Source organism: Octodon degus, unplaced genomic scaffold (assembly GCF_000260255.1).
Source record: "Octodon degus isolate 3935 unplaced genomic scaffold, OctDeg1.0 scaffold00070, whole genome shotgun sequence".
NCBI lineage: Eukaryota > Metazoa > Chordata > Mammalia > Rodentia > Octodontidae > Octodon > Octodon degus.
In genome coordinates, this window is record NW_004524646.1 from 832,797 (window position 1) to 847,490 (window position 14,694).

The 14,694-nt window shown below is 39.4% G+C and overlaps 1 protein-coding gene across 1 annotated transcript in view; it reads left to right on the plus strand.

Annotated features, from left to right (window-relative positions):
* Positions 1-14,694, plus strand: part of Ttc8 (tetratricopeptide repeat domain 8) — an 86,498-nt gene that overhangs the window by 58,841 nt on the left and 12,963 nt on the right. Inside the window, exons 8-9 of the mRNA XM_004635122.3 lie at positions 3,615-3,702; positions 5,922-6,032. Of these exons, the coding sequence (XP_004635179.1) occupies positions 3,615-3,702; positions 5,922-6,032 (199 nt within the window). The remainder of the gene's footprint in view (positions 1-3,614; positions 3,703-5,921; positions 6,033-14,694) is intronic.

Here is a 14,694-nt window from a genome sequence, read left to right on the forward strand (position 1 = left end):
TAGGGCAGAGTGGTGTGGGGTGGCCCGAGGGGATGGGAGAGGGTCCGGCCCACGCTGCGCCTGAGCTGGGACTGGTCCCGCCGGCGCAGGTAGCAAGAAGCTCTCCACACACTCACCGGACCTGGGCTAGGACTCGGTTTGTCTTTTTGAGACAGGGTCTCACTGTGCAGCTCAGGCTGGCTTTGAGCTCACATTGTAGCCCAGGCTGATCTCAAACTCACAACAATCCTCCTGTGTCAGACTCCTGGGTGCTGGGATTACAGGCATGTGTCACCATGCCTGGTTTATTTATGAACTTTAGCTCTTATTCAAACACTGTGAGAAACACGAAGAATATAAATGAAGTACTCAGCTATTGAAATTAAGGTTACTTTTCATCTAGATATTTCACATAGAACTTCTGATTGTATTAATACTGACTACAGAATTTCTAGGAAGAAAGTATTTTTTCCTTCTTCTGGATTGAGGAAATATTTTTTACCAAGGTAATTTTAGGCTGTTGTAACATTAAACACTTATGGGTACAATTTATTAGATAGTTTTGAACTCTTACACCTCCAAACAGAACCTTAAAAAATCTTTAGTAAGGAAAAACACAAATCTGATTCCTTCTGCTACCCATATGTGATGACATTTAAATGAGTACACCTTGTTATATTAAATTTTTGTTCTCCTCTGTTCTTTAGTGCTTGTTCATCTTTATGTTATATATTCAGTGTTCATTCCTGTATGCTTTCACTCGGTAGAATAGTTAGTGAGCACCTACTCTCATTAAATTGGATTACAAAGATACATCAGCTTGTCCCTTCTTTCAAATGGTTCCAGTAGACAGTAGATCATTTCAAGTATGATCCTCTTGTGGTAGAGTGCACTGGGACCCAAGAGAAGGAAGTCCTGACTTCAACAGCAGAGGTTAAGAATGGATTACCAGAAGTTGCCACCTGAAATTGAATTCTGTCCCTTTGCTGCTCATCATTAAGTTCTATTGATTTTTTACCTCTGCAAAACTCTAAGAATGGCTCCCTTGCTACCCATTCCCACTCTAGCATCCCAGTTCTGGCTTTTAGTGCCATTTGCTTGGGTTTTTATGGTAGCTTCTCACCCAGGTTTCTGCCTCCTCCAGTCTGTTGCCCCATCAATCCTCCCTGCATACAGGGAGAATAACTGTTGGGAAAAGCAGCCTTTGTTGGGTTCCCTGGTGATTCTCATCACTAGAAAGAGGTCTTGCTTTTAAGTAGGGCATCATAATCTTGTTCCAGTTTACACATTGACATTCTGTCACACTACTCTTATTGTCCAATGTCCTTGTCAATTATGCCAAATTCCTCAGCATTTGCTTAACATGTTACATACTTTCTTGCCTGCCTGTGTGCTTGTGTTGTAATTCGCTTCCATCACCAACGCACCTCTACGTCCACCATCACATCAGATCATGTTGTCACTCTCTCCTGAAACTCCTGGCTGACTCCCTCTTCTGTGCTTTCAAACCTTTTCTTGGGACTGTGGAAATAGCTCAGTTGAATAAGCACTTGCCTGGCAAGCACAGGGTCCTGAGTTCAATTCCCTGGTACTGCAAAAAACAAAAACAAAAAACCCTCAAACCTTTTTTTTTATTGGCTGTAATACAATTAAGGTTCTGTGTATGTGAAGAGAACACAAGTTGCTATCCTCTTCTCTTCTTCTTCTTCTTCTTCTTCTTCTTCTTCTTCTTCTTCTTCTTCTTCTTAACGTATTTGGTACAGGGCCTCACTACGCAGCTCAGTCTTGTAGTGATGCTTCTGTTTTCAGCCTCCCCAGCACTGGGATTATAGGTGTGCACCACCACACCTGAACTGAGTCACAGGCTCAGCGTGCCTAGGACCAGGGATTGAATTCTGGTCCCTGTGCTTGCCTAAGCAGGCTCTTAGTCCACTGAGCTATCTCACTAGCCCTACCTTCTTCATTTTTGCATCTTCTTATATCATAAAACATGCATGCAGTTGGTACTTGACAGTTTAGTTGAATTAAATTGGAGAGAAAAAATTGGCAGCTGGTAAACACTATTTCTCTCGATTCTGACTCTTATACTGGCCTGAATTTATGAGCTTGATTAATGTTTCCATTATTCCTAGACTTTTTTGAACATGGTTTACTAAATTTTCTTTGCATAAGAATACATATGGAAAAATCCTTTCCAATAGTGCTGGAAGTTTTCTCTTGAGGATGCATTAAGAAAAAAACATATGACTCATATTTTCTTCCTTTCTTTGGCTTCCATGAATCTCCATATGTGACTGTCTATTGATTTGTCTTTGAAATTTATTTATCCTTTCATTTATATTATTTAAAAATCGAATTCTGTTTTACTGTTCTTGTTTTATGTGTATCTTCTTATATAATTCTTTTAAAATCACTTTTGGAAAGAGGTAGCTATTGAATAAAAGTATACAGACTTAAGTTCAGTGACTAGCATGTATAAAATCCAGGGACTACCTCAATCATGTGATTAAGACTTGCTTGCTCAGTTAATGTGTACACAAATACATTGTTTTTCAGAGCTTTAGATTCTTTAGTAATATATATATATATATATATATATATATATATATATATATTCTATATATTATTATGATATTTGTGGGACTCCTGAAGAGGCAGGAGCTTTTGTAACATCACACGTTCTCTGACTTAGGCAGTTTTGGGGCCACATTTAATCACTTTCAGCCCATTTCCCAACAGCTATGTATCAGCCACACCAATGCTTGGGGCTTTGAGTATGGAAATTGATCGAGGCTATTTTTCCAATCCTTTAAGTGAAAGCAGTTCAAAGAAATCTACTGTATATCATTTTGATTTTATTTTATAAAAATGGGACATTATTATATCTGGGTAGCTCTTAGATGGCTAAAGATGAGTAGTTATGAGAAAACTTAGCAGATCTATTGAGGACAGACTGAATTAAAGCTAGATATGCTGCAGTGATGGATTTAATGGTAAGAAAACATTTCCTGGGAAGAAGATGTGGGCACTGACATCTGAATGGTCATATTTAGGCAAAGAGCAAATCTCAGATCTGTAACTAAGACCATCAATATCCAGTGCCAAGTGAAGGAAAAGAAACCAAAAGGATTTCTAGAATGATAAAATAGTGTGGCTGTGTTACTCCAGTGGCCATTATTATTTACCTCAAAATATTTAAGGCTCACTAAAAATATGAGCTTTTGTCTCAGAGCAGAAGATGTTTTCAAAGAAGCATCTTTCTGTTCTGCCAGTAAAAAGGAGGCGCTAAGCATTTATTCAGGTCACTTGCTATATGCCCAGCTGATCATAAGCTCTTCTGGTAGTGAACTGACTTGACCTGGCTTACTGCAAGCTATTCCTCCCGCTGTGGCTACATGGCAGACAGGCTCCTTCCACACCATTTGAGGATTAGCTATCCAGTGAAGATGGGAGGGAGGCGACATTGCTAAACAGTACCACGTTGACACCCGTGTCAGGATGTGCGTGTGTCCAGATTACCTTCTCTGTGCTGTCATAGCTGTAATTTGTCTCTATCCATGTCCCGGAGGTTTAAAAAGATGCTGTCATGTTTATTTTTAAGTTGAATGTCTAATTATTTTAATGGCTGTTTTTAGGTTAGGAATGTATCGTGAAGCAGAAAAACAGTTTAAATCAGCCCTGAAGCAGCAGGAAATGGTAGATACATTTCTCTATTTGGCAAAAGTAAGTAAACACTATTAATCTGAATGAAATCTGGGGCAAGTTGCCACTTCCTTAAGGAATATTTGGCACAGTGATGTGTTCAGATTTAACTTATTTTTCTAGCAAGGGAGAAAGAATGTACAGGGGGTAACCACCTCAGGACAAACTGATTGCCATGAAAAATAGGAAAACTCTTCTGAAAGGTGGCCCGTTAGGACAGAGAAAAATACTATAGTCTCATTGCCCTGTAAGTAACAGGTCCCAAAATAGCCTTTTGTCTTCAGCACATATATCTTACACCTGAAGAGGTTGTAGAGAACAGGGACCATGCTTACATAGGTTATTAGTTACTCATTTCTGCCAGAATAATAAAGATCTTTTTTCTTTTTTTAGTTGAGCACCTACTCAGTATAAGGCATTCTCTCTCATTCATTGGATTCAATCCTCGCAATACTATGCAAGTAGGTTTTATCATTTCCTTTGTTTTCTTAGGAAAAATGAGACTTCAAGGGTATGTGTTTCAGGGTCCCTGGGACACAGCCAATGCTCAAGCTTAGGTCTCTCCGTCTCCAGAGCCTGTTTGCTGCTGCTTAGTACCAACCCCAGGCAAGGCAAAGCTGCACACTGACCTAGACACCTCAGTAAAGGTGGAACATTCTAAATCTGAAAATCTGAAATCTAAGAAAGCAGAAACTTTTTGAGTATCTGGCCTGATGCCACAAGTGGAAAATTCCACACATGAGGCCATATCATGAGTCACAGTCAAAATGCAGGTGCACTAAAAACTTTGTATAAAATTACATTTGAGTCATGGGGCAAGGTACAGATGAAGCACAAAATGAATTTGGTGTTGAGATGGGTTCCATCCCAAGACACTGGGTTATGTCTGTGTGTGAGTACACCAAGATCCAAATGAAATCTGAAATCCAAAGCACTTCTTCTCCCAAGCATTTTAGATGAGGGGTACTCCAGCTGTGTCAGGATAAAGTAATTTCTTGACCTTCTCCAAGGGTACTTTGAAAACATTTGATAAAGTGACAGTTGTGGAACCATCTTGCTGTGTCTTGCAGAACTTCCCAAATTAAAAAATGTGGTAAAGAAGATCAACTATAACAGGAAGTGGTAGCTTTTTGTCTGAGAGAGACAAAGACCAGTGAACAAATCTAGGGTCAAGGTTAAAAAGTAATCCTGAGGCAGACTTTGAGACACACTCAATAACCCAGTCTTATTTCTGTTTTATTAAATATTTTGTACTTAGGGCCGGCCAAGTAGCTCAGTGGATTAAAGCACCTGCAAGCAGGCTCAGGGGCCCGGGGTTTGATCCCCAGGCCCGCCATACTGGCCCCGCCCCTGGGGTGTGCTGAGATGGCAATTGAGACTGGGTATGGTGGCACGTGCCTGTAATCCCAGCACTTGTAAAGTTGTAAACAAGCGGGTCAGTAGGAGTCCAATCTAGTAGGGAGACCCTGAACACCCTGTAGACGCTTCCCTAAAAAATACAAAAAAAGAATAAATAAATAAATAAATATGTTGTACTTGTAATTGTATTATATTTAAAAAAAAACAAGCCCCGAACTGTGTAAGGCAGAATTCATCCATATCCATTCCTCTAATCTCATACTTGAGAGATAAATGCTGCGTGCAGTTGGCTGCTTCTCCATTTGGGCTTTTTGTCAAAGTACAACTTGACTGTCGAGAAAGTAGATCCAAATTCAGGAAAGCAAGGGCCCATACCGTCCTCCTCCTCTATTTCAGAAATTCCTATTAAGTGTGCCCCGGTCTCATTCCTGGTCAGGTGGAAGCCATCAAGCCCTCGATGGTTCCGCTCTCTGACACCACGCCTCACAGCCTTGTGTCCTCTCTCGTGGAGGAGGAACCGGCCTCGGCGTGGCTGCCCCTTCAGACCTTGTTGCTTGGCTCTGTCCCTCTTTCTTCAGCACCTCAACTCTGATCTCCTGTTTGCTTCCTTACTGCCGGCCTCTAGACATACACACATCTGCTCTAGCCTGAAGGGGTTTTCTCCTGATTTCTTGTCTCGTTGCTGCCTGGCATCCACAATAAATAATTGTTCAAGGAAACCTTTCAGTATAATGTGTGGCAATCATGCTGTAACACAATTGGCAATTAATTCTGCACATTCCTGAAAATTTTTTACTAGGATATCTAGGAGATAATTTGTTGCTAAGCCATAGTTTCGTTATTTTAAGAATTGATTTTTTTTAAATGTGTTTTGCTTATAGGTTTACATGGCGTTGGACCAACCTGTAACTGCTTTAAACCTTTTTAAACAAGGCTTAGACAAATTTCCAGGGGAAGTAACCCTGCTCTGTGGCATTGCCAGGATCTATGAGGTGAGATTCAAATTATTTTGAAAGCTGGGGTTAAATTGAGGTTATGTGTTACCTACATAAATTGAGAACCCCTCAGGGTTCCAACAAGGAGGACAGGTTAGAAAATTGTGATTGTCAGCCTGTGATTTATCAGTATAATAAGATATTCCAGTGTGTGTCTAGTCAAGTTATTATGCAGTATTTCAGAAATATAGAACATGTAAAATAGTATCAGATAGAGATTTGTATTATTTTCCCTGTACAAATAGCTTCTCTTCCCAGCCCATTTATTGATCCTTTCCTAAGGTCCATAATATCAAATACCATTATTTCACATTTATGGGTGATATGGTTTGAGGCTTTCTATTCTTTTCATTGGTCTGCTCATTTAATTTCTATAATTTTATAACCCTTCTTTTATAGCATTAGCTGGGTTCATCTTTATCAGGAGTATCTTGACTATTCTGGGGATTTTTCTTCTTGTTATAAATTTTATAGTCATGTTATCAAATTCCCTGAAAAGTCCTGTTGAATTGTTGTCCCTGTTACCTAATTACTAGAGTTGTATCATAATTTCTGAAACCAGACTCAGAAAATTCTACCGCTTTGTTTTTCTTCTTCACAGTCAGTTAACTTTGGCTCTTCACTATTCTATGTTGATTTTAGGATTGACTAACCAAGAGCCATTAAAAACCCCTGCAAGTGTATTGATCAGAATTGTATTAAACATACCTGTGATAGGGGTGGGTTTGTGGGTTGCCTTTCTTCCCATTTCCAGGCACGTTGGAACACTTCATTTACTCAAGTCTTTTTTCTCCTTCTGTGAGTATTTGAAAGTATGTCCTCCATGTCATCCTGAGATGTAGTGATTTACTCAGATTCCCAGTATTATCATGTAGTTGAACTCACAGCTTAGATTTATAAGAGCAAAAAACCTAAAAAACAAATTCAGTAAAGGACAAAGGCTCAAGGAGCAGAGTTCAGAGGAAAGCTGCCAACTCTCCTTTGGCGTCAAATAGGGTATACGACTGTCATGCGACAGTTATAACGGCTCGCCAGAGGTGGCTATCAGGGTAGCTTGTTAGAGGCCCTTTGCAGGGTTGTTGCTAGGGACTAGTCATAGAGATACCTTCTGTTACATACCAGGGTTTCAGACTCCCACAAAGAAGCAGGTGCTCAGTACAACCGTCACGGTTTGTACCGTTAAAGTGTATTTAGCTGCTTTTGTCATTTGGGGAGAGCTTATACCAACACAGGGAGCTGGTTGCCTTCCCAGACCCAAGCCTCCAAGAACAGCACACTCAGGTCTTTTCTGGACATACGCATTCCTAGATAACAACTGAATGGAATCCTTATTTTTTTTCTCCTTTGTGTTTTCTATTTGTTTATTACAAGTGACTAAGTATATTACTTTTTAAAAGTTATTTTTTATACTAGCTACTCTAAATTTTAAGATCTAGTCCGTAGATTCTCTTGAAATTCTAAGTAAATAAAATAAGTCATTGTGTGCAAATGCAGACAGTTTCAATTCTTTGTTTCAATTATTTCATTGCTTTTTTTTTTTTTTTTTTTTGGTATTTTTGAGACAGGGTCTCACTAAGGGCTGGCCTTGAACTCACTTTGTAGCCCAGGCTGGTCTCAAACGCACAATGATCCTCCTGCCTCAGCCTCCCGAGTGCTGAGATTACAGGTGTGCCCCACCATGCCAGGCTATTACTTCTTAAAGTATATACTGCTTAGGACTTCTAATGTGATACTGCACAGAAAAATCTGTTTTCTTTGAATTGCTTGGAAATGCTTGGTACAAGACTTTGTAATTACTGTACTAAAGAAGAATGGAAGGTAGTTATAGTTGCTATGTCTAGGTCATATTGCATAAATAATTTTTATTTTCTTTTTATATTTTCTGTATTTTCCAAATTTTTTTACAATGAACATGAATTTTACTTTTTAAATGGAAAAATGTTATTTTAAATTGTACAGAAAAATGTTTCCCTTTTAAAATATAAATTTAATAACGATATACATAGAGGACTCTGATCTGTCAATACAAATATTATGTGTATTTTTTTTTTATCTTTGTGTGTTGTTACCCTGAACTGAATATGAACGAAATTTGGACCAAAAAGCTTAGAAAAGAAATGAAAGGGGGACCGGGGAGATGGCTCAGTAGAATAAGCACTTGCCTGGCGAGTGCGAGGGCCGGAGTTCAATCCCCAGTTTCACCAAAAAGAAATGAAAGGGAATCGGGTTTTGAAATCAGTGAAATTATTGTAATGCTCCTGATTCAGTCACAGCCCTGGGAACCTTAGGCTCTGCGCTCTGCACGACTCGGTCCTCTTTGCCCTCCTTTGTGCTAGCAGGAAGTGGTGGGGAGTCATGTGTGGGTGCGAGGTGCCCTGCTGCTCAGAATTCCTGCCAGGCCTCCATTACAGTCGCTGTCGCTATGGCTGAGATAGGAAGTGGTCCCTGAGTGGAGTCCGTCCTCAGCTACCTTCTTCCCTTGGCTGCACTGAATTAAATGTGCACTCTGAAGAAGGACGTGGAGGGCTGAGGACGTAACTCAGCAGCAGAACGCCTGCCTGGTGAGCACGGGGTCCTGAGTTCCCATAATGCACTGGGGTGGGGTAGGAAGAGAAGCATCCTGATTGCAGGGACAGTGTTTGTGCAGAGGCAGTGGAGTCTTTCTCATCACGTGACAGTGGATTTAGAGTTAATTAGTGACGTTTGTTCCTTAGCACTGCAGCCACCACTGTTATGCCTTCAGGGATTTTTGTGATGGACACTGTGCCTTTCTTTGGAGGGTTCCTTTCCATTATGTTCTCTCCTTATTTATCAAGTTCACTTTGGTACTCTATCTTCTAAGTGTTTCCTGTTTATAAATGAACATGCCTCTGGTTCACTGCTTGTTTGTACAGACCTTCTTTTAAAATGTTTTAGCTTTCCTAAATTGTATTTTGGTGTTAATTGTTCTTGAGAAATTTTTATTTGAAAGACAGTCCCTATTTTAACTGTTATTTTTTTTAAATGTTAAAAAATATATATATATTTTTTTTTATTTGGCTCAGGGTCTCACTACCCAGCTCAAACTTGTAGTGATCCTCCTGTCCAAGCCTCCCCAGCACTGGGGTTACAGGAGTGCGTCACCACGTCTGGTTGTTCTTTGTTGAAGGTATTTGAAATTAAAAAGGTAGTAACCCTGTAATCCTAGTAGACATTGAACTTCATTGTGTCTGAAAATCTTCATGGAAATGTATTAAGAATCACCTCCCTTCTCAGAAGCCGTGGAAATCAGAACTCAGAAATTTATATTTTTAGCAAGGTGATGCTGAGTGGTAACATTTCGAGAACTGTTGTACTACTCATTGCCTCACACTATTTGCATATTGATTTTATAAAATTAAAACCTAAGTATAGTTAGCTTTTGAAAAATAGTTCAGAAATAACTGCTGGAAAAAATCATTTAAATGATACCCACTTGCTTATGTATTTTAATATTTATATACTTGAAAATGTTATTTTAAATCTATATTAATAAAATCTATTCTAAAACTAGCATAATTTAAACAATTCAGAGATGCGAGAATAAATTAAAGGATGAAAATAGAGCCCACATATGTTCTTACATATGAAAATTTAGGATGTGACAGAGATTGCCTGTTAAGCCAACTGGATTATTGGATTATTAAATAAATAGTTTAAAAATAGACCTGGATCAGTAAAGATTTCTTATACTAAAATAACTCGTTACTGCCAATTTAAAACTTCAAGGAATCAAAACTTCAAAAAATGAAACCATGAAAGTTCCAGAAGAAAGTGCAGATGCATTATTTGTATAAATTAGAACAAAGATCTTTCTAAACACAACGCAGTTAAGAAAAGTCAATGAATTTGAGAACATAAAAGTTAAGCTTCCTGAATAGCAACACAAATTTAAATATAACTAAATCTTAAGGGAAAAATGTCAAATGGGAAAACACCTGTCATACCTGAGACAGACAAGACTACTTTTAATTTCTTCCTTATACACACTGCTTAAAATTTGTGGAGGGTTGGTGAGATAGCTCAGTGTACTAAAAGCCTATTTAGGCAAGCGCAGGGACCGTGGTTCAATCTCCAGTACCACATGCTGTGCCAGCCCTGCCTTTGGGCTTGCTGAGTAGGCCAGTGAGCCTGGGCATGGTGGTGCCCACCTGTAATCCCAGTTCCAGCAAGGCTGGAAACAGGAGGATCATTAGGAGTCCCAACTGCATAAAGGGACCCTGTACCAAATACATAAAAAAAAAAAAAAAGAAATTTGCTAAGAATCACACACATCCATTCCAACACAGTTCCTTCCCTACCTCCCTTCTTTCCTTCCTTGTTTTCATACAAGCTAGGCATGTGCTCTGCCACTGAACTACAACTCTTCCCCCAAGTTTCTTGTTGACTCTACTACTACCCTTTCATATTTAGGACTCAAGGTCACCCATCTGGAAGAACTTAATTCACCTATACTTTTCCTCTCAAGGGAATGTGTATAAAAATCAAACTTCCCTGGTTTTTAAATTAAATTTACATCTTCAAGGCATCCAAAATAAGAAAGTGGAGACAATGCCCTTGCACCCTCAAGCCTCATTTCTCCCCCCAGCTCCAGGGTCTAGGAAGGCTGTTTCCTACCCAACGCCTTGTGATTTGAGTATCTCCTTCAATGGGTATCTGTTGGGAATTTAATCTCTAGTACAACAGTGTTTGAAAGGTAGGACCTTTAGAAGAAAGTTAGACCATGAGGGCTTTGCCCTCAAGCGTGGGATTGTGCTCTTATGGCCAAAGTGGGTAATTTATCCTGAGAATAGGATAGGTTCCTGAGAATAGGATGAATTTGGCCCTTCCTGTCATATGCTGCCTTCTGTCATATACAGTGCAGTAAGAAGGCCCCCATCAGATGATGCAATGGCAAACAGAAACACCAAAATGACACCCAGGATTTGGAGGCAGATTTATTTACGTCGACATTTACTGATTGGGATCATTCTCAAAATATCAGGTCCTGATCTCTGGTGGTCTAGGGCTTGTATGGAATAAGCAAGCAGGAAGTACAGAGGCAGCGTGGCTGTCCATTGGGATTTGTTTCTAAAGTGTGCATCACAGTGGCCAGCCATGCAATGCAGTGACAGCCTTTTCTAAGGGACAGAAGCAACTGCGACCGGAGAAACTGAAGTGTACTGGTGGGGAGGAGGGCCATTTTCTATTACATTGTGACCTCTCAATATTGGACTTCCTGGCCTCTAAGACTGTTAACTCAAGTGAGGAGAGCCAAGGTTCTTGTGTGCGATGAACGAAGAGTTGGACCTTGTTCGTGATGGTGAGGAAACTGCACAATTTCATTAGACAGTAATATTCTTGCAGCAAGCAGGCTTGTGCCAGTTGAAGGCAAATGGCATGAGCACTGGGGGCGTTGGGTGTAAGGACTTAAAATATTACCGTGGGGCCAGGGCAACTCCTCTTGGCTTCTCTGGAACATGACTGACAAAGTGCTGCATCAGGTCAGCCGTGTCTGTTGTGCACGTCCTTTCCCATAATTCACCATTGAATGTATGCTATGTGAGAGCCTTCAACAGGTTCAAGGGGAAGAAAGGTTACTGTAGCTTGTGCAGGAGGGTCTGATGCACATGCATCCTGACTTGGGGTTTTGAAAGTTTGCAGGGATCTTTGTTTTTCTTACTCTGCCTCTGTGTAGCAGACCTTAGGACAAAAATAGTGGTGGTGGTAGGGTTGGCCCTGGGGTGTTGCCCAGATTCAGGTTTGTGGAGGGCAGCAGCCCTGTAGCCCCAATTGCACTATTTATAACAGAACTAAGAGTCAAATAAGCTTGTGTTCATTATAAATTACCTAGTCTATGGTATTTTGTTATAGCAGCTTAAAATGCCAGTAAGTTCTGTGTTGTGGTACATGCCCATAGTCACAGCACACTTGGGAGGCTGAGGCAGCATGATTGTCATGAGTTCAAGGCCAACCTAAAATACATAGCAAAAAAAAAAAACAAAGATAGAACAAAACAAAAACAAAATGCCAACAACAAAAGAATGAAGTATCGCATAGAAAAATTGGCGAAGGACACAAACTGGCAGTTCGTAGAAGAAGAAACATGATTATCTGATGTGTTGAATGACTGACCTGCTTCATAATTAAAGAAATAGAAACTAATACAACAGTGATGTTCTGCTTTTCACTCAGTGAAATTGGGACAGGTGAAGAAATTCTGGGCCATCCAGCGCTATTATGGGGTGGAGGAACGGGCGCTACAGCCGAACACTTGTTGGGGGTGTACAGTGCACTCTGTTTGGTGGCTGTTTACTACTGCTGATGAGACCTTAAGACACATATTCTCCTTGGGAGATCTTCTAGAAATTCTTCATCATTTTTTCATACAAGCGCACATAGACAGAAACATAGATGATTTTATAGTATATCTTTTGGCAAAACTAAGGCTCCCCCAAAAGTAAATTAAATAAATTATGTAAATTAAATATATTAAGTAAATTATGGCCTATGCATCACTGGAACATTATATAGAAATAAAAGTAATGAAGTAGATTTCTCTGTTTTCATACGGGAAGAGTGCCAAGACACAGAGAGTGAAAAACGTAGAATGGGTCTGGTTGGGTTTTTTTTTTTTAATAATTTTATTAAGAAAAAAATAGCAATGAGACAGTTTCAAACCAATTAGTAGGACAGTTTCAATAATTAATACATTGCATATTCTTGTCTTTTTAGTGGTTATTCATAGTAAAAGATACAGACATGATATCCTGTCCACAAACACTATTAGTACAAATCTTTCTTCTCATTGAATTAAGAGAAAGTAGCTATGTATTTATCCTAACAATTTTGAATATACAGATACAAAATGTCCTTCATTTGTATCCCCTTTTTTTGTCTAGCTTTGTCAGAGATGGTTTTCCATTGTCATTTAAATATTGTAGGTGTGTGAATTCAGAAAAACATTCCACTATAGTCCAGTAGTCCATAATAGTAGTGGGTTATCTATAGGACTGGCCATGTCAGAAGTTGTTGACTTGAGCCTTTTATAGCTCAGCATATGGCTTTACTTTTTATACTTTGTTTTTATACTTTTCTGCTGGATGGTTAAGACCAAGATAAAGCAAGACCTATATAACAAGAAATGTAACTTTTGTATCTGACAAGGTCAGTCAAATCCCCTCAGGATTTATCCTGTAACCCTATACCACAGTTTGTAGATCCTTTGTGAGTGTCAGCCATGTGGCTGAGTCACAGCCACTGCTTGACCAATTTGCTCTCTGTGAAAGCCTGAGAGAATGTTTTCTCTCCCTGTGACTCTCCTTAGGCACACTGTACATCATCGATCACATACCTCTGTGGCCCGATAATCTCCTTGATCAGAAAATTTGGGACATAACTGAGTTACATAATGTTACAGTACAGGTTCTCCTATGTCCTGAGTCTTCCCTGACCTTGAAAGCCTAGGGCCAAAATGTTGGCTGTCCTTACAGCCCTTCTTTTTCACTAATTTTTGGTCTACAAACTTAAGTTGTTAACCCTCCAGAAGAGAAGCTTATTATTATTACCCTACAATGTAGGCAGTTGAGCTTAACCTCACTATCTGTCTGAATATCAAACATCTTAGACATAACATGGACTAATATATCATAACATGGATAATATATCAATTAGTATTGATATATTAAACTTTAAGTCCCTACAGAATATGAAGAAAAAAAAATTTAAAAATAAAAAATATTTTTTAAAATAAGAATAATTACATGAGTGGGTCTGTTTAAGGCTAAGACATGTGTACCTGCCTGTGTATGTTATAGGAACAAAATTTCATGAAGATACTCAAGAAACTACTGAGAAAGCCTCTGCCAATTGGGGTTTGGGGCTTTTACTTACAATTTTGTATTATTTTGCTGGGTAAATTTATTTAGCATAGGGAAGTATTTTATAAGTTTACAAAAGCCAGTTGGAAAAGTGCATATGAATTTGCTGGCAAAATAAGTATATTTCACTCTCAAATTCTGTTTGATTACATAAGTTCATTTCAGTGGCTGTCAATGAGATATGTAAGTATTGTAGAATAATGTTGTGGGTCCCAGTGCGTGTGGAGGCTGGACTGTTCTTGGCAGCGTCAGATGGCCACCTCTGGTAGCTGTGACTCAGCCGCGGTGCCCAGCAGGGCGCGTTGCCTGCGGTAAGAAGTTCCAGTATAATGCATATGTGTGTGTGGATCAGCCAGAAAATGTTTCATTAGGACTTTATTGGACTGATACGTAATTGCCAGATACTCACGAGATTTAGACAAATAGAAGATAAAGCACTAACTTCATGGAAAATGGAAGAAATGCAGTTTTCACATTAAAGACCCACATATGGTTATGCATATTTTAACCATAAATAGAATCATTCTATATAGTCTCCTATACAGCTTTTTTAAAAACTCTCAGCTTTTTACTTAGTTCATTCACTTTGTTACTGATAAACACAGAACTGGAGCATGTATGGAACATTGGATGTATGGTCCAAAAACCTCATCTTTTACCTCTGAGTTAGACTAATCTGAGCTAGTCTACCACATAGAGCTGGTGTGGTACACCCTCCATCCTCTACACTTGTCTCCACTCACACTCATAGTGATCCTCCTGTCTCAGCCTCCCCAGCCCTG